This window comes from Ornithorhynchus anatinus, chromosome 20 (genome assembly GCF_004115215.2).
Source record: "Ornithorhynchus anatinus isolate Pmale09 chromosome 20, mOrnAna1.pri.v4, whole genome shotgun sequence".
NCBI lineage: Eukaryota > Metazoa > Chordata > Mammalia > Monotremata > Ornithorhynchidae > Ornithorhynchus > Ornithorhynchus anatinus.
In genome coordinates this window covers 2,610,148-2,633,590 of record NC_041747.1, presented here as the reverse complement: position 1 = coordinate 2,633,590, position 23,443 = coordinate 2,610,148, and the positions used below count along the sequence as shown (strand labels likewise).

The following is a 23,443-nucleotide window of genomic DNA, read 5'->3' as shown; positions in this document are numbered from 1 at the left end:
GGATCACCAGGGGAAGGATAAGGTCTCCAAGATAGCCCAGCCACACAGACAAGGGAGAGCAAGCCCGAAAAGGCTGCTGCGACTTTCTGGGTGTTGCTCCGACCAAGGCCCAGGGAGCCCACTGGCGGGACCCTGATCCGGTTTTCCCGCCGGACAGGAAAGAGTCCTGGAAAACAGACATTCCTCCTTCTGAGAACCGGCTTTCGCCCTGACTACCGTGAGAACGGGCTCACTCGGAGACGCGGCAGCCGTCCTCGAGGAGACGCCTGAAGGGGGTTTTCTGGCTGAGTCAGGGCTGGCCGGAGGCTCGGTGGCCGATTTTTACAAATCACCTCCAGCCAATTAGTCAGCATCAAAAAAAACCCCTATTTTTATCTTTTTAAAAATAAACTGCGTCTGATCCGATTAGCCTGTATCCTCCCCAGAGCTTAGCACAGAGTTAGGCACATAGGCAGGTGCTTAATTCACGCTACACTAATGACAGTAAATGAATCCAGAAGGCAGTTGGGCCATGGGGAACCCCAGGAGTGACCCCTTCGCTCCTGAAACATTTCAAGTAGGCCCGCTGGACCAGCTCTCAGACTTACCACCATTTCCTTTACCACAGGCAAGTCTCTGGGCCGAGGGGCGTTCGGGAAGGTGGTCCAAGCAGCTGCCTTCGGCATCAAGAAGTCTCCCACGTGTAGGACGGTGGCCGTGAAAATGCTGAAAGGTAAATGTTGCGTGTGTCTTCTCGTGGAGGGCGGGGTCCCCAGCTGGTAAGAGCCCAGGCAGGCTTATGGTGGTTTCAAAGCATCCTTCCCTGCTCACCTCACTGAGGACAAGGATGCGGCCTCTGGGGTCCCAACCAGCAGAATCCCGGCAAGGGGGCTTCTGCCCGAGCACCCGGGATCTCTCAGCTACAGTCCTGGGCTCTTGAGGATCTTGGCTGGCTGAAGGGGGGATCACTGGGACGAGCCCACCTCACTGTGGTAAAGGAAAATCAGTAGCCATGCAAAACGCACGTCTGGGAGCCCAGAAGCCTGGGTTCTAGTCCCAGCTCTGCAGCTTATCCACTCCGAGCCTCAGTTTCCTCAATTAAAATGGGGATCAGATTCCCGTACTCCTTTCCTCTTTGACTTTGAGCCGAATGGGACAGTAGATGTATCTCAACCATCTTGAATTGATTCTCAAGTCCAACACATACTAAGAGTTTAATAAGTGCCATTATTATTGTCATTCTTCTTCTTATTAGTAATGATATTAACTGTACTATTATGAGCATCCCCTGGGTGCTTGATTCCGTCCTGGTTTGGCTGAACTCCAGAGTGGAGCTGTGGGAGGCCTGGGGAAAAGGTGAATTAGCCAGGGCTGCGAACAGTGACTTCCACTGGCAGACTCCAAATTCCAGCAATTTCCCCTTTCTGGAAACGGCCAGAGGATGCGGCTCTCTTCTGGTGTTGGGAGCTATTTTTGCTTGAGGAAACCCGGGGGCGGTGGCACTGTTTCCTGACAGATTGAACGGGGCCCCTGGTGCCAGCAGGGGAGAGGAGAGCGGGAGAGGAAGAGGAAGGGAAAAGCAGGGGGGAAAGTCGAGGTCCCAAAGCTGCCGTCTTGAACAGAGCTGGGGCCAGAGGTGCCTTATGGGCAACTTTGGTTTTACGGATTCCTCCCATTAGAACGTTGCTTTAAGGTCGGCCCCTCCCACCCCCCTCCTCAGACTGGTTCGCCGGGCAGCATCTAAACGGTGAGCATATCCGCCTGTTGAATGTTGGCCGATCAAGCCGATTGGTGAACAGATCCGTCTGCGGAGTTACCCGTGCTATCGACGCGGTTCCCCCTGGTTGAGCCGCGGACACGGCTTGTTCTGGGCCCCCAGCGGTTCCTCTCTCCATGGCCACTGTTACAGAATGTCCCCCAAAACCTCCAGCCAAACTCCTCCTCTCAAACATGCAAACCGGGACTCATGCCCATTCCACCCTCTTATCAGCCTTGGCGCCCGCTGTGTAACGAAAGTCTTCCGACCACTCTGTCCCCCTCTGGACTCTCAGCTTGTTGTGGGCAGGGAACGTGTCTGTTTATTGCTATATCGTACTCTCCCAAGTGCTTAGTACAGCGCTCTGTATACAGAAAGAGGTCGATAAAGACAATTGACTGATTTACCTGACCCGTGCTCTTTCTGTGGGACTTCCAAAAACAAAAACTCTGGGAAAAGGGATCTCAGAAGCTAAGGGAGATGGGGTTAGGGAAGTGTGGATGCAAGGAGTTTGGTGGGTGAGGCGACCCAGAGAGGGGAGAGGTCAGGGAATGGGGTCAGGAGGAAGGTTTTGGGTTTTAGGAGATTGATTCATTCAGTCATATTTATTGAGCCTCTACTGTGTGCAAAGCTCTGTACTAAGCGCCGCTCCTGGAAGCATGAAGGGTTTGGAGGGGAGGGAGGGGTTTTCTTCCCCTTACTAGCCTGGCGGAGTATTAATACCTTTTGTAGAAGCCGTTAAGAACAAAATCCAACATTAACTGCCAACAAGCGGGCGGGAAGGCAGAAAACATCCACCGGCCCCCGTCCAGGAACCCGAGTCTTTTGCTAGGCCCTGGCCGCCGGGAGGGTGAGGCTGAGCCGAGTCACAGTCGTTCAGGACCCAGGCTTCCAGCTCCAGGAAAATTGGGGGGAAATGGGTGGTCTCTGGGGAAGAGGGAGCAGGATGCTGCCCCACCCTGCCTCCTCCCCACACCCGGCTCCTCCGCCTCTTCGCTACTAGTGCCGAAATTGAGGCTTAATGGAGTTGAGAAAGGGACCGGCCGCTTTAAGTCGCCTGTGGAAGGATCGATCTGGGGGCGTTTGCCGAGCATGAGGGTCCCGGTCCTTGAAGTGGGCCTACCCTCATGGCATCCCGGAGTGTGCAGCGTGGGGCACAGGAGGCTCCCGAGGCAGTGTCCTTGACTTACCCTCCCTCCCCCCCGGGGCCCAGAGGAAGTGTGATGGTGTGCTGAGTGCCGGACAAAATGTTCTCCGGAGGGCGGCCCCTTCCAGGTCCCGAGCTCACCTCGCCTCCCTCTCCGGCTCCCTTCCGGGCTGAGGGCCGGACTCGCTTTCCCCAGAAAGGTGCCCTTGGCTCCCCCAAGAGATATGGACCCGAGCCAGTGTGGGTTTGGGGGAGCCCAGTAAAGTGGCTCCTGGAGGGACTCGCAGACTCCTTCCTCTGGGACCAGAAGATGCATGTTAGATGTTCCTTGGGGTTGAAGAGTGGCTGCACCATCCCGTATGCTTGTCCACTCTCACTCACTCTTTCTCCCTTCTCTTCCCCTCTTCCTCCCTCCCCTGCAAAGGGGTAGAGATTCCAGGCCAGGTCCAAGAGCAGGCCAAACCACAATCTATGCCTACAAATTATCCAGATCATGTAGAGTCCAAAAAGGACAATTTAGCCTCAGTTATCCAAATAGTTCAGCCCCCCCCCCCCACCTTTTCCTGAAAGATCCGGATGATGGCATCCCCAAGCGCGATCTTTTGCCTCACTAGGGATAGATGTGCGTGCAGGCCCCGGCCTGAAGTGCCAACGGGAAGAATCGCTTTCGTCGTCGGGCCTGAAGTGCGACTGGCCAGGGGTTGGGGCGGCGTGGCACGGGGGGGACGGGTTAGGGCTTGGGTTCATACATACGTGTCCAAGTGTGCGTGGGCATGTTTGTGTTCACGTGTAAATGTGGTGTGTGTGCACTCTTGCTCACACCCTCTGGCTCCCGGGGGTTGGGAAGGCAGGGGGTCTCCGGGTAATAAACCAGAGCCCCGTCAAGACCATGGGGGAAGGGCAAAGGTGGAGGGCACAGAACTCATCAGCCGGGGGGAGCCGGCCTCACTGCTGGCAGGGCACGTCTGTTACACTGTTATATTGTACTCTCCCTGAGCGTTCAGTACAGTGCTCTGCACATAGTAAGTGCTCAATAAATACAATTGATTTTGCCCGGTTTCCTGCACAGAGGGGGCAACAGCCAGCGAGTACAAAGCCCTGATGACAGAGCTGAAGATCCTGACTCACATCGGCCCCCACCTGAACGTGGTGAACCTGCTGGGAGCCTGTACTAGACACGGAGGTACGACCTGACCTGACCCGGGGGAGCCCCCCGTGCCCCGACATCCGCGGTCACGGGTGTTTTCCTGTGGGGGCAGGGCTTTGGAGAGGCACGGCCTGGTTGCCCTGGCCCCGGGGCTCCCAGCCCCCTCCCTCTGGTTGCCCGCTCCTGAACTGATGATGACGATGGTATTCGTTAAGCCCTTACTATGTGCCAAGCGCTGTTCTAAGTGCTGGGGTAGATACGAGGTAATGAAGTTGTCCCACGTGGGGCTCACAGTCTTCATCCCCATTTTACAGAGCAGGTAACCGAGGCACAGAGAAGTTAAGTGTCCTGCCCAAAGTCACACAGCTGATAAGTAGTGGAGCTGGGATTAGAACCCACGACCTTTGACTCCCAAGCTTGTGCTTTTTCCACTAAGTCACGTTCAGCTGAGTGTCATCTATCAATCGTATTTACTGAGCGCCCGCTCTGTGCAAAGCACGGTGCCGAGCGCTTTGGTGGGGTACCATGGAGTCAGTAGACATGGTTCCTACCTTGAAGGGGCTTCCAGTGTAGCGGGAAGAGGCACCAGGAGAGTCTGGGCTTGGGTCGCATGGAAGAGGCTTCCAAACCCACAGCTGCTCTTTTCCAGGACCCTGAGGCAACTGGACCGACCCCCTCCTCGGTATAAACGGCAAGATAATGTCTGGCCTCTGGGGAGCATTTTTTTGTTTTTGTTTTTGTATTCCAAAGCACTTTCACGTCCGCAATCTTGTTTTAACCTCACAAGCCACGTGCGGACCTGGGAGTCGGAAGAACCCGGTTCCGACCCCAGCTCCACCGTTTTCCTGCTGACATCTGGCAAGCCACCTCACTTTTCTGGGCCTCAGTTTCCTCGTCCGTAAACTGGGGCTTAAACCTCTTCTCCCTGTGGACCTCAAGTGGGATGGACTACGTCGGATTTGATTGTCCTGTATCAACCCCAGCATTTAGGAACAGGGCTTAGTCCATAGGAATAAATACCAAAATCGTTATTATTACTTCGTAATTATTATTATCCTCCTCTTGAATTAGAGAGAGGCAAGAGGTATTACCCCTATTTTACAGGGGAGGGAACTGAGGCCCAGAGAGATTAAGCGAGGTCACAAAGCAGGCTCGCGATAGAGCCGGGAATAAAACTCAGGTCTCTCGATTCCCATCCTGGTGCTCTTTCCTCTAGACCTTGATAAATCCATGTTTTTCCCTGGGCTAAAATGGCACGGGGCTCTAGACGCTAAGTAAGCATTTGATATGGGAGGAGGAGGAAGAAGAGAAGGTGGGGGTTCTTGCTAGAGAAGCAGTATGGCTCAGTGGAAAGAGCACGGGCTTAGGAGTCAGAGGTCACGGGTTCTAATCCCGGCTCCGCCACCTGTCAGCTGCGTGACTTTGGACAAGTCACTTAACTTCTCGGTGCCTCAGTTCCCTCACCTGTAAAATGGGGATGAAGACTGCGAGCCTTACGTGGGACAACCTGATTCCCCTGTATCTACCCCAGCGCTTAGAACAGTGCTTGGCCCATAGTAAGCCCCTAACAAATGCCAACATTATTATTATTTATGGTGGTTGCTACTGCCGGGGTGCTTGAGGAAGACTGTTCTGTTCTTGCTGCCCGTGTTTTGGAGTTGTGTTCCCGGGGCTCTGGGGGGGTATGGATTAGAAACCCTCGGGAGGTCTGACGGGCGACCCTCGTCCAGCCAAGCCCCCCACGAGGTGGCCGGAGACAGTGGGATGGCCCCTGTCGGGGGCTGACCGCCTTTCTCAGCGAAGCGGCGTGGCTCGGCGGAAAGAGCCCGGGCTTGGGAGTCGGAGGTCGTGGGTTCGAATCCCAGCTCTGCCCCTTGGCAGCTGCGGGACCGTGGGCGAGTCGCTTCTCTGTGCCCCAGTTCCCTCATCTGGAAAATGGGGATGAAGACCGTGAGGCTCACGTGGGACAGCCCGATGACCCCGTATCTCCCCCGGCGCTTAGAACAGCGCTCAGCACATAGTAAGCGCTTAACAAATACCAACATTATGATTCTCTGTTGGCTGCAGGCCCCCTGATGGTGATTGTGGAGTACTGCAAATATGGAAACTTGTCCCACTACCTCAAGAGCAAACGAGCCTTGTTCTTCCTCAACAAGGTAGGTAGAAGGCCGGCAACGCCCTCCCTGGTCCACAGGTTGCCCGTGGCTCCCTTCAGGCATTCATTCGCTCCATCGTATTTACTGAGCGCTTACTCTGTGCACAGCACCGTACTAAGCGCTTGGGACGGACAACTCGGCAACAGCTGGAGACCCTCCCTGCCCGCTGACGGGCTCACGGTCTAATCGGAAGAGACAGACAGAAACGAGACGACTTAATCACAGTAAATAGAATCAAGGGGACGGACGCCTCATTAACAAAATAAATAGGGTAATAAAAGTCAGCTGTGTGACTGTGGGCAAGTCACTTCACTTCTCTGAGCCTCAGTTACCTCAGCCGGAAAATGGGGATTAACGGGGAGCCTCACGTGGCGCGACCCGATGACCCTGTATCTACCCCAGCGCTTAGAACAGTGCTCTGCACATATTAAGCGCTTAAATACCCGCATTATTATTAACAAAATAAGTAGGGTAATAAAAATGTAGACAAATGAGCACAGTGCTGAGGGGAAGGGAGAGGGGGAGGAGCAGAGGGAAAGGGGGGAAGGGGATTTAGCTGAGGGGAGGTGAAGGGGGTGCAGAGAGGGAGCAGAGGGAAAAGGGGAAGCTCAGTCTGGGAAGGCCTCTGGGAGGAGGTGAGCTCTCGGTAGCCCAGCACCTCGGGGCCGCAGGCACGTTCCCCGCGTGCGGGGTTCCGGTTTGAGATAGAAGTCTACTGGCCCCTTGCCCTCACCGGCCGGCTCACCCACCGTCTCCCGAACCTCTCGTTCGACCCCTTTTCCTCCTCCCTTCCTTCCCTTCCCCACTCACCTTCCCTCCCTCATTTCTTCTCAGGATGCCGCCCTGCAGGCCGCCGAGCCCCGGAAAACCAAGGAGGAGCCGGAGCCGGGCCTCCGGCCCGGGTTGGGAAGGGCAGCCAGCAGTGAGAGCTTGGCGAGCTCCGGCTTCCAGGAAGAGCGAAGTCTGAGTGAAGGCGAGGAGGAGGAGGAGGAGGGGGCGATGGAGGCAGAAGAGGATGAAGGTAGGTATTCTTGTGTCCCCACGGCCACTGCCCGTGAGACTCTGCAAGCCCTTTGGGCATCTCGGAGAGGCTTCTCCGGTTTACCGTCTAAGGGCCGAACGTGTGAGCCGCCCCCCAGGCCGTGTCCGCGAGCCGGGTCACAGGCCGCGTTCCTCGCTGAGACAGTAAAACATGCCGTCGTCCGTCCTCTGGCCTGCTCGCCCTGGGGACCGCCATCCTTAGGGTGGGGGGCGGCGAGTCGGATGCGGCGCGGCGCCTCGCGTTGGCCGGCGGGAGCCCCGCTCAACCTCCTGCCTCGGAGGCTGCCTTGCGGCTTCCAGGCCCGGAGCGGAGCCCTGACGGCGGCTCTGGCCCTCTCCAGAGGATGACGACTTCTACAAGCGGCCCATCACCATGGAAGACCTGATTTCATACAGCTTCCAAGTCGCCAGGGGCATGGAGTTCTTGTCATCCAAAAAGGTGGGTTTGGCTCCGTGGGGTCGCCTCCCCACCCGGCGGAGTCCCGCGGCTCCGACGGGGCCGGGGCTGGTGGGGCGTGCGGGCAGGGGTACAGTGAGGGGGGTGGGTAGGAGCGGGGAGGCCGAGCGACCCCCTCCCGACCCTAGCGTGAGAAGCAGTGGGGCCCGGTGGATACAGCAGGGACCTGGGAGTCAGAAGGAGCTGGGTTCTAATCACGGCTCCACCATGTCCGCTGTGGGAACTTGAGCAGGTCACTTCACTTCCCCGGGCCTCAGTTCCCTCCTCTGTAAAATGGGGATTCAGCGTGTGAGCCCCAAGGAGGACATGGACTGTGTCCAACCTAATTAGCTTATATCTAACCCAGCGCTTAGTACAGTGCCGGGCACATAGTAAGCGCTTAAATACCATTGGATTTAAAAAAACAAACCCAGGCATAGCCGGATCCGGCGACTCTCTCCCCGTAACCTGGGGGGCTGCTTTGCAGAGGACCCCACCCCAGAACGCCCACAGGAAGATTTGGCCGAAATGTTTCCGGGTCGTTAGCCGGGGTGACCCTCGTGCTCAAGCAAACCACTCCAGCATCGGCCCTCGCTGGACGTAGGGCACCGAGCTGGGTGCAGAGCGTTTATCTGGATGTCGGGTGGGCGGCCCCGATGCAGGGCTCTGGCTTCCTGTCCCCCAGGGACTCGGGGTGGGGAAGGGAAGCCCGTCTGCCTAACTGGGGGCGCCGGGAGGGAGTCCCGCCCACTCGGCAGAGCAGCCTCCGACGGGACGGACCCCCAAAGGTCCAGGGCCTCGGCCTGAGGGGCATCGGAGGAAGCCCGTTGCGATAGGGTGGCGACTCGGTTGCAGTGCATCCACCGCGACCTGGCCGCCCGCAACATCCTCCTGTCGGACAACAACGTGGTGAAGATCTGTGACTTCGGCCTCGCCAGGGACATCTACAAGAATCCCGACTACGTGCGCAAAGGAGACGTGAGTCGGGTGGGAGCTGGGGGCGGCACGATGCCCCGAGGGGTCGGGTTCGGGAACAGACGGAGAATGGAGAGAGGTTCCCAGGGCTACCCCATACACCTCTCATCCCATCGTGGGCCACTTGGGCAGGATCCCGTGGTCAGCTTGGGGACTGTAGCATGCCACCAACCCGGGGTATTGGGATGGCTCGGAGCAAACGGTCCTGCCGTGGGGGAACCGCCCCCTCCCCCCGGCCTCCGGGCGGGCGCCATTTTACGGCCCGTGACGGCACTGGCTCTGTCCTCTTGCAGGCCCGGCTCCCCCTCAAGTGGATGGCCCCAGAGTCCATCTTCGACAAGGTCTACAGTACGCAGAGCGACGTGTGGTCCTATGGGGTGCTGCTCTGGGAGATCTTCTCTTTGGGTAACTTGTGGGCAGCTTTGGGAAGAAACCTAATCCACGGGTGCCCGCCGAGGGTAGAGCCAACCATTTCCCCATTCGGGGCCGACCCGCCCGATGCCGTCACCCATCTCGCCCCCATCACCGTGAGCCCGAGACCCACCCCCCACTTCCCGCCGGACATGGGTGGGGCAGGGTGCCAGCATGGCTGGCTGCTGGGCACAAGGGCAGTGTGGAGGGGCAGAGAGGGAGGGGATGGCCTTTTGCCTCATGGCTAAAGATGTCTCAGATGCCAGTTGTCCACAGGGGCGTCCCCCTACCCAGGGGTGCAGATCGATGAGGATTTCTGCAGCCGCCTAAAGGAAGGCACCAGGATGCGGGCACCAGAGTTCGCCACAGCTGAAATGTGAGTGTCCCTGTGCAGCATGGCTGCGGGCAGTGCCATGCCCCCCACCCTTCAACCCCCCCCCCCCGCCACGGGCCCAGAGCTGTAAATCGTGTGCACTTCCCAAGGGGCTGCTCCTTTCACACCCCCCCCCCCCCAGTTACCAGACTATGCTGGACTGCTGGCATCGCAACCCTGAGGAGAGGCCCCGCTTTAACGAGCTGGTGGAAAAGCTCGGGGACCTGCTGCAAGCCAGTGTGGAACAGGTACTGCTCAAAGGGGAGGGTGGGGGGGGTCAAAGGGGCGGGTCGGGGCTCCCCCCAAACCCAGGAGCGAGAGCCCGGGGACAGCTGGGGGTAGAGACGCCTGTGGAGGCCAAAGCCGGCCTGTGACGTTGGCGGGGCTGTCGCAGGATGGTAAGGATTACATCCCCCTGAGCACCGCACTGCCTGCCCCCGCTGGGTCGGCATCCCGGCCCCCGGCCCCGCGTCAGCCCTATTTCCAAGAAGATGTTTCAGCTCCCAGATCCAGCTCGAAGAGCATCGACAGCATCAGGTGAAACACCCTTCGGGACCCTGGCGGCTAGCCGCGCCGGACCCCTTGTCCCCTTCTCCCCATCTACCGCCAGCCCTCGGGCCCCGAAAGAAATTAGGAAAGAGTTCCGGGAAACCGGGTGGCAGGACTCCTTCCACCACCTCCTCCTGGTAGAGGTTAAGGCCCACAGCGGGGGTGGAGGGTGGAGGAGATGGGTCAAAGGAATCAGGCTTGCGCTCAGGGGCCGGGGGCAGGACAGACGTCAACCTTGACCCCCCCCCCCCCCTTTCCCTACTTGAAACAGGGCACTTGGGAGGATGTCCAGCTTGGAAAGGGTCGGTGATGAACGTGGGGGTGGGGTCAGCCCCCATAATAATAGTCGTGGCATTCGTTAAGCGTTTTCTATGTGCCAAGCAGTAGATACAAGGTAATCAGGTTGGACCCATTCCCTGGGCTACGTGGGGCTCCCAGTCTAAGAGGGAGGGAGAATGGGTATTTTAGCCCCATTTTACAGATGAGGAAACTGAGGTCCAGAGAAATAGAGGTGACTTACCCACGTTTATCTAGCAGGCAAAGGGCAGGGCCAGGATTAATCCACCTTTTCTAATTCCAGGGCCAGTGTTCTTTCCACTAGGTCTTGCTCCCGCCTCACGTGGGACAAGGACTGGGTGTCCGACCTACTGAACTAGTACCTACTTCAGAGCTTAGAAAACGTTTGACACATACTAAGCGCTTAACAAATACCATTTTTTTTCAAAAAAGAGTGGCAATAGTGCACCATCCTAAGCACTCGGGCAGGACAGGCCAGAGAGTGACCCGAACCCTGACCGCCAGGGGTTTCCCCTCGATTTGGGAGGGGAGATTGTGGGGGGAAGGGGCAAGGGGGAGGGGAGGAAAACGGGACTGGAGAGCAGCCAGGGCTCCTGCAGGCCAGCGGGAAGACCCTCCGTCTGTCTGCCCGGTTCCAGATACGTTAATGCTTTCGAATTTGGCCGATCCCAGCGGCTGAGGACCTGTGCAGAGCTCTCGTCCCGGGGCCGCTCCATGTTTGAGGTAAGGACGAGGGGCGCTGGGGGTGGGGAGGTGGAGGGGGACTGCTTTAGCCACCACTGGGGCCCAAAGACGAGCCAGAACGCAAAAAGTGCCAAGTCTCTCCCTTTTGCACAGTCGGGGTGGAGGGAGGGTGGGGCCGGAGGAGCGACTCTATTTATTGCCATCGTTCTCGTCCGTCCGTCTCCCCCGATTAGACCGTAAGCCCGTCAAACGGCAGGGACTGTCTCTATCTGCTGCCGACTTGTTCATCCCAAGCGCTTAGTACAGTGCTCTGCACATAGTAAGCGCTCAATAAATACTATTGAATGAATATATTCGTGAAGGTTGGGGCCAAGTATTTCCTCCCTCTCTGAGCCTCCTCCAGACCCATCCAGTGTATAACCTTCCTGTCCTCCAGGATTACCGGGCCAGCAGCAGCCTGGTCCTGGCCTCAGGGGAACTTCAGCGCTGCCCCTGGAGCGGAAACAAAGCCAAAGGACCCTTCGTCCTGGGGTAAGATGCCTGCTCCTCGCGGTGGGCGGGGGGGGCGGGGGGACGACGACGACGACACACTCTACAGTCCCATTTTACTCTCAGCCGAGCGCCCTGGGTGCTCTGATGAGGGTCAAGCTAAGGCCTGGCTCAGGGGCAGTGCCGGGGCCTAGGGGAGCCACGGGATGAGGGAGAGCGCTCCAGCCTGCCAGAACACACGCGCTCACTTCGCTACCGTATACCTGCCTGGATACGGCGATGGACATGGCAAATGCTTCAGCTGCACAACCCGGGCAGGGGAGGGCAACAGCCCGCCCCGGCAGGCCCCAGTAGCCACCGCTCCTCTATCCCCTTGCAGCCTGAACGTGAGCAGCTGGAGCAAGGAGTCGGGCCTGGGGGCCCCCAGTGCCCGTGCCCCCGTTGCCCGTGCTCAGCGCCGCTTCACGTGCGACACCTCAGCGCTGGACAGGATGGCGTGCTGTGTGCCCGCGGGCCCTGCCCCGCTGGGCCGGGGCCTTCCCGCCCCCACCTAACCGGGTGGGCAGGGCTCCGGCTACGCTGCAGTAACCTCTCGCTTTGCCCGGCGCGACCCATTTATCCACTTAGAGTGCTTTTTCTGACCTTTTGCAACAAGAACGAGCCTTTCCAGCACCTCAGAGGTAAACGAAATCCCGGTTTAAAGCCAGGAAGGCCGGTGAGGCGTGAGCTCTCTGGCCCGGGCCACGGGCGAGCCCGCTCCTCATCCCGACCCGGAGGCGTTAGGGATTTAATGTTCCCGGCATGGGGGGGGCCAGAGAACTGGGACAGGTCCAATTTGACCTTGGGCTTTCGCTGGCCCAGAGCCCTGCTGTGTCTCTCCCCAGCCCACACCCTGCCAGCCGGCAGGACCGCCCCCGCACCCTGGGCCGCAGTGAACGTCAGCCCTCCAACGGTCTTTGTCTTCAGGAACTGAAGTGGCCGTCAGTGTGTCTCGGCCTTCTTGGATCGTGACGCTCAAAAGGTCGAGGGGATGACGTTCACTCCGTCTGGCCCCACCCCAAAAGGAATCCTGCCCTAGTTGAGGCCAGAGGCGGGGAGGAACTCACCTCATAAACTCTGCTCGGGTACCAGGCAGGAGCGCCGGAGGGCAGCCGCCCTTAGAAGCGATTGCTGTTGTCCTCCTTCCCTCCCTGCCGGCTCACGGCAGGACTAACCACCTCTAAAGCACTTTAAATTTTGCCCGTACCTGCCGCGGGGTTTGCCTCTGAGCGTAGGAGGAGTGTCCCAGCCCGACAGAGGGAAAGGCCTGGTTTCAGCCGATCCCTGGCCCAGGCGCCGCCTGCCCTGGCCCAGCACGCTTCGATGCCTCTGAGGATGGAAGGATCTCTCTCGGTCTGGAGGAAAAGATGTTTTTGGTGCCTAAGTATTGAAGGAAACTGGTAGGGTTAGTGTGAGTTTTGTGCCAATTGAGAATGTACACTGGATGAGTGATTTAACGATGTCTTACATTTCTAATCTGTTTTTAAGTGTATTTTGACTGCTACCTTTGTATAATAAACGGTCTTTTACCTGGAACTAATTCTGCCTGCTGCCTTAGAAACGAGACCCTGAGCTCAGGATAAAGCGAGTTTACGGGCTGCCTGAGAGACGTCACTAACCAGAACCTCCACGGAGACCAAAGCAGCGTCAGCTGCCCCCAGGACTGCCAGTGGGCAGGGGTAGGTCACCCCGGTGGCGGAGGGGAAGGGGGAGAAGGCCGGGGATCTTAACCAAGTCACTTCACTTCTCTAGGCCTCAGTTACCTCATCTGTAAAACAGACGTTAAGAGCGTGAGCCCTAAATGTGCAACGGGGACTGCGTCCAACCTGATTTAACGTCTAACTACCGCAGCGGATAGACCAGTCCCTGGCACACAGTAAGGGTTTAACAAATACCGTTAAAAAAAAAAAAAGAGAGAGAAGGGGAGACAACTGCAATTCAAATGGAAAAACATGAAAACTCCACATACCTCAGCCCCGGGAGGCCCAGACCACAATTCTCATGACAGTAATCAGTACCACGTCAACGGGCTCCCGCCCACAAGCTTTAGAAGAGATGCAGGAAGTGGCCAGAACTGATCCCGCCTGGCTTTGCAGCAGATTTTCTCTCCAGGAAAGGAAAACCGACAGCCCGGACCCAATCACGCCTGTCACAAAGCCACCTACCTTCCTCCCAACGAGCTAAGGAAAGGAGGACAGGGAAGACGGGACAGGGCCGCATGTAATTTCCAGAAGCATGAGGTGCCGGGAAGACCGCCTCAGCCTGTTGTGTCCAAAGACGACGAGCTGTGTGAGCATCGCCGGGGGCCGTCCTGAGCTTGAGGGCAGCGGCAGCACTTAGCCAAAAGAGATCGTGTTCCCCTGATCGGAGAGGTCGTGTTGACCCTCGGTGAGTTGATGCAGCTCGGTAGCTTTTTCAGGTCGGGCAGCATTCCTGCGTTCTGTTAGGATATCCTTTGGGGGATTTCCTTCCACTGTGACGATCCTCTGAGTCTTTAGCTCACGTCGTTGACAACACTGTGCCCCATCTCGTGCCTTACACTCCGAAGAGACACCAGTCCACGAAGGCGTGCCCCCTGCCTCGGCCCCATAGCTTTCTCGGTCCACAGGCCACCTTCCGTGAGGAGACCCTTCCCACGTGCAAGATCGAAAAGAAGAGACAGAGTGAAGATGGGCCACCTGTACTTGACGGACTGCCGGGCGGTCTCAGGTCCGATCGGGGCGGATGGTGATTCCAGCAAGTTCTCTTCCGCTGATTACCGCTGTCGTTTCTGCCCTGGGCTCCGCTGTCCCCGTGGGATTCAGGAACCGCCCCTTCTGCATCCCCTTCTCAGGGCCCTTCTGGAGAGGCCCCATCTCTAGTAGGGCCTGTCAGTCGGGCTGGCATCACCTTTCTAATATCACACAGGCTGGATTGAAAGAAAAAAAAATTGAAAGAAGGCAGAGAGCCTTTTCTGTGCTGTCCGCAGAGTGGGTAAGACTGTCTAGATGGTGACAAAGACCCCCTAGCCCAAAGTTCCAAAAACACAGGCCACATCAGGCTCGGGAGCCCTTGAGCGGAGCACCCTTCCCTAGCAGAAAAGAAACCCTAAGACACAACTCGGAACTCCGCAGAGGCTGACGACGAGAATCCCGCTCCCCCGCCTGACTCTCCAGTCGAGGAGCGGGGAAAAAAAAGCCAGGTTGGGGAGGCTCCTGCCCCGACTGAGGAATCCAAGAACGATCAGGTCCTGTGCCGTGCGGGATAGCCAATGGGCACGCGCTATTACGCACCTTTTACCGGGGACAACGGGCACCAGGGGCCCAGGGGTTCCCACCTGGAGACGCTTCAGAAATGGATGCGGCACCCCAACGCTGACTTGGAGGGCCTGGTAGGGAGGGAGTCAAGCAAACCTATTCCTGTAATTCTTTATTAAAAATACTGCTGTACACGAGGAGACTGAAAATAGGATTAAAGATGAGTAACACATTGGGACCATGACATTAGAACTTAACGGACTGGTGTCTGGAGCCGGGGGGGCGGGAGGGGCGATGCCACGCATCACGGGGACGAGGATAAAACAAAGATACAGAGGTGCCCTCCAAAATATTTACAACAAAGTCAATTATACAGAACAGAATTTAAAACAGGTACAAAAATTAAAATGCCCAACGTCACGTGATTTCAAAGGTTGTCCTTTCTGTGCTTTTGATCTGTCAAAACAGGAAGGAATGGCAAAGTCACATCTTACTCCTGGACTCTTTTGCGACCCTGTAAACTTCCTACGAACGGTAGAGGCTGGAACCGAGGGACAACCTCCCCTAGGGAATTTACGATACGGGTAGCGTGGGTTCCCGCCGACACCCAGGCAGAACGGGTAAGGGGCTCCTGTGAAAAATCATTCCCAAGGATGGACTAAATAAAAAATAAATATAAAACAAAGCTTACAAAGATGGAGGTGGAGGAGTGTTCTGGCTGACAAGATTTACTTTAGGAAACAGATCAGCCATCTATCTTTTAGTCTAAACCAAAGTCCTGAGGTTACTGGGGCTGAAGCCGAGTGGCAGCAATGACGCAAAAACGTTTGGGCCGGCAATCGCCGTTGCCCGCGCGAGGGGAAATTTGCTGGTCTGTGAAAGATGAGAAAGTCAAGCCCTGTTTGACCTCCCGCCCTTTGCTTTCACAAAACATTGGTCCCCAAATGAAGTTTTTCAAGGTTCCCAAACCTTGGAACTGAACAGACGATGACCCCTCCCCCCCACCCCTTGTTCATTTTCAAAGAAAACAATATTGGAAAAAATCTCAGCCCGCTTATAAATTAAGCATTTCATATTTCTCCTAGAATACAAGTACTTCTTTTTTGTACAAAAGAATTACAATATGATTTGTCAAAAAACATATAAAAGACAGCTGCTCTCTCTCTCTCTCAAATACACAAGCCAATGATAAAAGGCTATTTTGCAGGTTCTCTTCTGGTTCTTGTTCCTCTCAACGGCAAGGGAAAACATCACGGTGGCCATTTTCAATTACCCTCCGAATACTGAACATCCCCTTCCTTTAAAAAAAAAGCCATCCAGGTCCAATGCAACAGTAATTGGGCTTTGGAGTGGTTTTTTGTTGTTGTTTTTTTGTTTTAACTCAAAAATTGATGCCATCACACGAGGGTTCTCCCCTCCCTCTCCTCCCCCCTCCCGCCCCCGCCGGTTCTCTAAAATGGGTAAAGCCTGCTCCCTGGACTTCAAAGCTCCCGGGGTAAAGAGAGGTGCTTTTTCTCACAGCCAATCTCAAGGCGGAGAATCATTTTAAAGCTTATAAAAAGTGGACAGAGAAAAAGGAAAAACTTCTCTGAAAACTACAAACATTGAGAATTATTAAAATAGAAGTCAGTAGCATCGGTTACAAGTGCTTGGAGTCGGTTCTGACCTTCTGAGTTTCCACCTTTTCTTGTTCTGCATGTGGTGAGCACCCGGTGCTATTAAAACATTCAGTGCTGGGGAAGGCGAGATACAGTCTTCACTACTGCTCTTATGAAAGAAAATTCCTATGGATTTGGCAGTCTTCAGTATCAAAGTGGAGGTGTTTTGATCTTGTACAAGAAATCCCACAAATACCCAAGTCTGGCGACATCTGCGCGTCCAAATGTTAAGAAATCGAGGAGCAGGAGGAGGAGGACAAGGAGGACGAAGAGCAGGAGGGAGACAACGTCCCACTTTTGAGACTGACTTACAAGGGGATATCCCACGGGTCTCGGAATATTATCAAAAGCAACATTACTTTGGGCTAAGCAGTGACTGCAAAAGGCACAGCAGATAGTTATCCCTCGAAATTCAGGTTGTAAAACTTCAAAAAGCTCTTGGATGCCAGGCTACTGCTGTGTTTGGTTGATCTTCTAAACAGTGTCTTTGTATCTGTATCCAGTGTAAAGTACCATAATAAAGCTGTGGTTCCAAGAACAGATTTTAAATATATATATATATATCTATACATATATATACATATATGTGTGTGCTTATACCTATGTGCACATACATACACACACACATATATACGTGTATATATATATATATATATAAAAAGAGGATACTGTAAATAATACACTCCTGAAACTTCAGGCCTTGAACACAATTTCTTTAAAAAAATTTTTCTATTAAAAAAATTGCATAAATGTAAATGCACCTGACTAGCAGGGAAACATACATCCAATCCATAAAAAGGCGCTGGTTGTATCTGGAGTCGCCCAGGACTGACGCTCCTGATAGCTCCTATATCCGTCCAACTGTCTCAAATCAGAATACTTTTTTTTGACACTTTGCTCGAGCAAAACTGAAATCAACTGGCAGGGGATTTCAAACCTCTCAATTCACAACTCTTTGTTTTGTTCTCTGGTTGGCTGTGTGTGTTGTGTGTGTGTGTGTGTGTGTTTGATATTCGTCGTCCGGTTTGCTTTAACGAACAGTGGGCGGCATACCGAGCTTGCAAACGACACTCTTTCCCGAGGATTATGCACGAAGTTGTACTTATGGGATGCGGTGGCTATGAGATTGTTTACCTGGTCCTCTTCGCAAGGCCGGGCAAGAGACGCATCGAATGAATGGATCTGCCGTTATCCTCGGTGACAGAAACGGGGCCCAGAGGTGCCCCTGAAAATACTCTCCCCTCTAAAAGGACGCAGTGTGGCAAAACTTCCGAGATCAGAAAACGTCTTAAAAAATTAAAATTAGTGCATATACAAGTGGAAAAAAAAATAAAAGCAGGAACATCACACACCCAATGGTGTTCCTCGATCTAAAATAAAATTCTTCACAGATCAAAGCCTCCGACGGCAGCCGTAGCTCTCGGTGAGTAAAACGTTCTCCCCTTCAAGTAACAGTGTACCTGCAGCAGCCTCGCCCGCCTCCGGGCTGGGGCCCCGATGCCAAACGGGAGGGTCACGGCAGCGACGACGACGATCGCGGCGGCAGCGGCAGCGGCGGGGGCTCAGCCGTAGTGCAATTTGCTCTCGGGTCAGTTTCTGGGCCATGTCCTGCATGTTTCCTGCCAATACTACAACTGGCCGTTGGCGGCCGCGATGAGTTCTTGGAAAGTGTTTTCAAAGCAACGCTTTAAATCACTGTAAGTCACTACGAGGACGCTCTTTTCGTCTCGGGAGATGAGGCTTATTTTCTCTGGAACACCAGCGTCGAGCTGAAACAGAAACAGAAAACACGGAACTCATCCCTGTGGGAAAGAAAACTGAGGGGAAGCGGGGGGGGGAGACGTGGCCCAGATGGAGGAGATGGGTGGGGCAGAGGTGGATTTCTCTCTCGCTCAACTTGATTGTATAATTCAGGCCCTCCATTTCAAAGGAAAGAGGGTTCCTATCTCATTAGCGAGACCCCGTTTTTGGCCAGTAACATGAAAAAAACCCAAGTCTTGAATTCAGTCCAGCCCCCAGAAAGGCATCCACCCGTGAACGAGGCACACAGGGAAAGCATCACTCCTGGAATCAATCAAACAATGGGATTTACGGGCAGGGAACACGTCTGCTAATTCAGCTGTCCAGTCCTCTCCCTAGCACTTCGCACCAAATTCTACACACAGAAAGCGGTCAGTAAATACCACAGATTGACTGAGTGCTTACGATGAGTGGAGCACTGTCCTGAGCATTTTGGAGAGTTCAATTCCACAGAGTTAGCAGACGCGTTCCCTGCCCACAACGAGCTTGTGGTCTAGATGAACAGCTTGGCAGGGTCACACAAACCCGGGCCGGAGCCGGCTTCCTCCCGTGGGGCTGCTGGGGTAGCTCCGGTGCCTTGTCCGCATCAGGACCCCGGGCCTGGAGACCGAGAGATCCATGCGGCACGCAAAAACCCAAGGGAAAATAAGTGCTTAGGACAGTGCTTTGCACACAGTAAATGCTAAATAAATACAATTCACTGAATGAATGAAATAACGGAAGCGCAAGGTGAATAGGGTACCACAAAGGGTAGGCTCACGGTGCGACTTGCCCTGACTCGGAACATCATTATCATCATCATTATCAGTATGGCACTTGAGCACTTACTATGTGCCACGTGCTGTATTAAGCTCTGGGGCAGATACAAGCTCATCCGGTTGAAACCAGTCCCTGTCCCACGAGGTTCACAGTTTAAATAAGAGGGCATAGGATTTAATCCTCCGACAAGAAAACTGAGGCGCAGAAAAATTTAGCAACTTGCCCAGGATCACTCAGCAGACAAGTGGTGGAGCCAAAATTAGGACCCAGGTCCTCTGACCCCCAGGCCTGTGCTGAATCCACTAGGCCAGGCTGCTTCCAAAAGATCAGCCCTGAGGGCCACCATCATACAGTCAGCTACGATGAAAAAGCAAGCAACAAATGCCAAATAGTTTAGGAAAGCGCAGTAAAGAAGAAAAGCTTAGCCCAAAAGGCCTTCTCAACGGCAGACCTACCCTCTAGATGGACATTACAGTACTTTAGTTAATAAACTTGGGTTTCTTAAAATCAGATCGTCAGGAAATTTTAAGAAAACCAAGACAGAAGTAATTTAAAAGGATGGCAACACAGCGTATTCAAACCAAAGGAAAATGGACAAAACACAGGCAAGGCCGAGAGGTAGAAAGCCCTCTCCCATCTGCATTTTTCCAGCACAGCATAGCCAACACAAGGTAAGTGGCTCAAATGATAGGCAGGCAGTGCTTCAAGATCTGTCAAGTCAGTTTTTAAGTTGTGTCCACAGACCAAACAATGTAAAAACTTAAAGATCTGAAAAAAAGGCTCCCTCATACATAGTCATGACTTTTCTTAAGGAAAAGAATTCTTCCGTTACGAAACAGATATGAAAATTTGGGGCTCTGCCAAGACAAAAAGAAAAACAAAAAGGCTATCGTTGGCACTTGGAATTTTCTAGAAATGCTAATCTAAGAGTAGAACAGTGCCTCTGGGGGAGGTGAGAGGACGGAAGAGAGGAGAGGGTGTGTGTGAGTGGGTGGGTAGGCAGGTTTTACAAATCATCATATCTTTCTCTAAACTGGAAGCGTTAGAAACTGCATTCCTCTCCCACTCCATCTGGCTCCCGTCATGAACTTGCTGCTTCTGCACTCGATTCATCACTCTCTCTCACACCTCCAAAACATGTCACATCCCAACCCCTTCACCGTGGAGCCTCTCCATCAGAATGGAGGGCCACAGTCACACTCCCTCCGCCGCCTCTGTCGGAGGCAGAATCCTCGGCTGGACGGGTACGGCTCATAACCCAGAACACCAGGGCTGATTTCTTCCATCTTTCCCCTCTTCCCAAACTCTGCTCGAGTCTCACTCTCTCTATGAAGTCTTTGCAGACCTGGCCCCAGTTCTTCCAACCTCTCCACTACGATGGTTCTTATCTCCGGCCCGTCCCCCGTTTCTTCCCAGATTACGCTTGCGCTGGGCTACGTTGGGTGAAGGTGCCCTCCCTTCCAAAAAGGACGCACAAGCCTAATCTTCGAGGGATTCCATGCGAAATCGAACCCTGGCAGGGTGCCACCTGACGGGGCAACTGAGAACGGAGCATGGCCACGTCAGACCCGGGCGGTTACCTTGTTGAGACAGGAGATAATGTGACTGAGGTCGATCCAGGGGGTCCCCGCTTCAGTCACTTGGTGGAAAAGGTGATCCCTAAAGAGTTTCAGCAAATACCGGTCTCCGGTTTCTGACCAGGTCGGGTCTTTCTGAAACCTGAAGGGGGAAAATATTTCAAGTGAATACCATGCAAACTGAAGGAAATATTCTTTAACTTCTGAGTTTGGACATTGCTTTCTCTGACAGATGGCCACCGGTTATTATTCTCATGGATCAGTGTGGTTCCTCAGATGGAAACAAATCAGCTTTCTGCCAGTTGCTTTTGGCGGGGGGAGAAGGAAGGTGCGGGGAGGTTCCCGGCAAGAGGGAGGCTCTGATAGTAACCGATACTTAAAATAAACTGCTTTCTAACTAATCTCAAAGAATGGAACTTTTTGAAATTCCAAAATACTGGTTATTGGCAATTGAAAAAAAATTCCAAATTTTGGAATCAATCGGATTTATTTAGCGCTTTCTGTGTGCAGAGCACTATTCTAAGCGCTTGGGAGACTACAACACAACAATATAACAGACACACTCCCCACCCACAACAAGCTTGGAGTCTTAGAAGGCAAGAATTTGGAAGAAAAATGAAATGGACTTCAATGTTGAATGTTTTACATAGTGTGGATCACATTTTTTGTATCCTCTTTATAATTCCCCAAGGTTATTATTAACCAACAAGGGGGCTCTGTGTAGACCATATTTTTGTCAGGTTGAATTCATTTGCTTTTCCAAACAACAACAAAAAAACCCATGACTCAAAGAGCAAAGACTAAAAGGGAAACAGACTTTGGTGGTTCAGCCGGACAGCCGACGTCTTTCCAAATCCTTTCCCCACTCCAATATTGGGGGGACTGTCCCTGCTCAGCCTTGCCCATGGAGAGAAGAGGGAGCTGAGTCAAAGACACTGACAAGTCAGACACTTGGGACAGGAGGGGCCGATGCCTGAGGGGCAGGAACAAGTGGGGCTGGAAATCTCCTGTGGGCCTGGAAGAGGCACCAGGTCAAATAATGGCTCAGCCTGCTTGTTCCCAACCCTCTCCCATACCCGGGGAGGGGGGAGACTCACAAGTGCCCACGCACACACACACTGCCTCCCTCCCTTTGGGAAACAATAAATACAAATTTGAATTGGGAGATTTCCTGAGATCAGAGCCTGCAGATGTTTCGAAGACAGAGCCAACGGCTTTGCCAATCTAGCGTCCGCTAAGTCCCGGGATACAGGCAGCGCTCCGGAAGAGCTTGGACTCTGGGAAAGTGAGACAAGTGTCCGCCCATGGTCTCTGTTTAATGCCATGGGCTCTTTTTCACCGAGTCCTGGCCCTGCTCAACCAGGTGCACGCTCTCAGGCCAGCACTCCCGAGAGAGAGGTCTCTGTCTCTTTGCCCGGTGAAGGAACAACACAATGACGACTGACTCCACGACGCAGAGGCCCTGCCTCTTCTAAACAAAGGCCCAGTGGCCTGCCACGCGACTGACGTCGATGCTCTGCAAATTCAACTCATTTGGCCAAAAGCAGAAAGCGGGCCCTGGGCCGGGCAGGCACTGTGGACAGCCGCTACTTTGGAAATACTTCTACAGTAGGGCATCTTTCAGGACCATGGGGAGGAAATGACGAAATGATCTGGTCAGGGTAAAAACAGCACTTTTTTTGGCCAGTGGAGAAATGAAGAAATGATCTGATTGGGACTAAGAGAGGTAGGGGGCAGAAGGGACAGAAAAACTAGTGAACTTTATATGTCTGCTTGAATCACTCACAACTCCCTCAATCTCTACAGAGCAAGAAAGGGAAAGACAGAGGGAGGGACAGGGAAAGAGAGTGTGCGTATACATGCATATATATGTATGTGTGTGTATATGGGCGTGTGGGTGCCTATCTAGTCACATCCCCCACCCCAGGTGAGTCTGTTTTCCATTTCCTTCATTGAATAGTTTTCTACCATCGTCTGTTTAGTTCCCTTGAGCGCTTACTGCCTTTTCTAGTGAAAAATGTCAGGACCCTGGCCCGTGGCTTCCCCTCCAAGGACGTCACCCTTGAGCAAATAAAAACATATTATGAAATAAGTACTATATATCCTTACTCTGGCCTCTCATTGATTGTTCCCAATTTTGCTAGAAGCCTAAACAGTCTTCCATTTTGAACTTCCTATGAAACAAAAGAGAGTTATTAATGTGAGTATTTGGGGACAATATCAAACGTGAATGCTTGTACGAGTTACAAAGTAGAAATCTGAGTCTCTGAACAGAAATAAAATAAGCCAAGCACATCCCGAGACAGGGAAGAGTCTGAATTTCAGCCTATCCGCAGACATCAACAACAGTGTCTACCTGAATTTTCGGATTCCCCAGGTTAGGTGCTTTGAGCACTCTGCACACTGAGAGGGAGTTTCCACACTTGGGATGGCGTTATAGGAGGAGGCAACTGTAGGAACTCCAAATACCCCATTTAACAGGAACCAAGAGGAAAGATTTGAATGCCCTTGAAGGGCCAGATCGAGGGGGATTTCGAGCACTTCAACAACTCAAATCCCCCTTTTTTCCCCTCCTGCCCCAAGATCCAAACTCTCACTCTGGGGAATGTTCCAGTAAGCGTTAATTCGAGCTTTAACCAGCAGAGCGCTGCAAAGCAAACTAATACTTAGTCTGCCACGCTGTGTGGGTTTCAAACAGTCACCGTGGTAAATGCTTTTAACTGCGGCAAAAACTTTTTAAACCTCACCGAGCTGGCTACGGTACTGTCAGTACAGAATGCCTGCGGGGATGCTACGCATTGTAATTGCTCTGAAAGCCTCAAAGCTATACCTCTGACGGAAGAAGGTGGTGCTTCGGCTCTTACTTCGGCATACCACTCTTACCCTGGTTATTATAGGACATGCCGGAAATAATAACGTTCTTCGATCCTCAAA

The 23,443-nt window shown here is 53.8% G+C and overlaps 2 protein-coding genes across 3 annotated transcripts in view; one reads left to right on the top strand and one right to left on the bottom strand.

Annotated features, from left to right (window-relative positions):
- FLT1 (fms related receptor tyrosine kinase 1) overlaps positions 1 to 13,019 on the top strand; it is a 93,056-nt gene extending 80,037 nt beyond the window's left edge. The window contains exons 18-30 of the mRNA XM_007664112.2: positions 608 to 712; positions 3,952 to 4,065; positions 6,097 to 6,185; positions 7,020 to 7,206; positions 7,568 to 7,665; positions 8,518 to 8,640; positions 8,931 to 9,042; positions 9,325 to 9,424; positions 9,564 to 9,669; positions 9,816 to 9,958; positions 10,906 to 10,990; positions 11,388 to 11,482; positions 11,820 to 13,019. Of these exons, the coding sequence (XP_007662302.2) occupies positions 608 to 712; positions 3,952 to 4,065; positions 6,097 to 6,185; positions 7,020 to 7,206; positions 7,568 to 7,665; positions 8,518 to 8,640; positions 8,931 to 9,042; positions 9,325 to 9,424; positions 9,564 to 9,669; positions 9,816 to 9,958; positions 10,906 to 10,990; positions 11,388 to 11,482; positions 11,820 to 11,994 (1,532 nt within the window). The 3' untranslated portion in view covers positions 11,995 to 13,019. The remainder of the gene's footprint in view (positions 1 to 607; positions 713 to 3,951; positions 4,066 to 6,096; positions 6,186 to 7,019; positions 7,207 to 7,567; positions 7,666 to 8,517; positions 8,641 to 8,930; positions 9,043 to 9,324; positions 9,425 to 9,563; positions 9,670 to 9,815; positions 9,959 to 10,905; positions 10,991 to 11,387; positions 11,483 to 11,819) is intronic.
- Positions 13,020 to 14,872: 1,853 nt separating this feature from the next.
- Positions 14,873 to 23,443, bottom strand: part of PAN3 (poly(A) specific ribonuclease subunit PAN3) — a 73,982-nt gene continuing 65,411 nt past the window's right edge. Inside the window, exons 17-19 of one of the 2 annotated variants that reach the window (XM_029048464.2) lie at positions 22,619 to 22,683; positions 20,513 to 20,651; positions 14,873 to 18,142 (exon numbers count right to left, since the gene is read on the bottom strand). In XM_029048464.2, the coding sequence (XP_028904297.1) occupies positions 18,002 to 18,142; positions 20,513 to 20,651; positions 22,619 to 22,683 (345 nt within the window). In that variant the 3' untranslated portion in view covers positions 14,873 to 18,001. Of the gene's footprint in view, positions 18,143 to 20,512; positions 20,652 to 22,618; positions 22,684 to 23,339; positions 23,438 to 23,443 lie in introns of those variants that run through there. The other variant, XM_029048465.2, reaches the window with a different exon arrangement.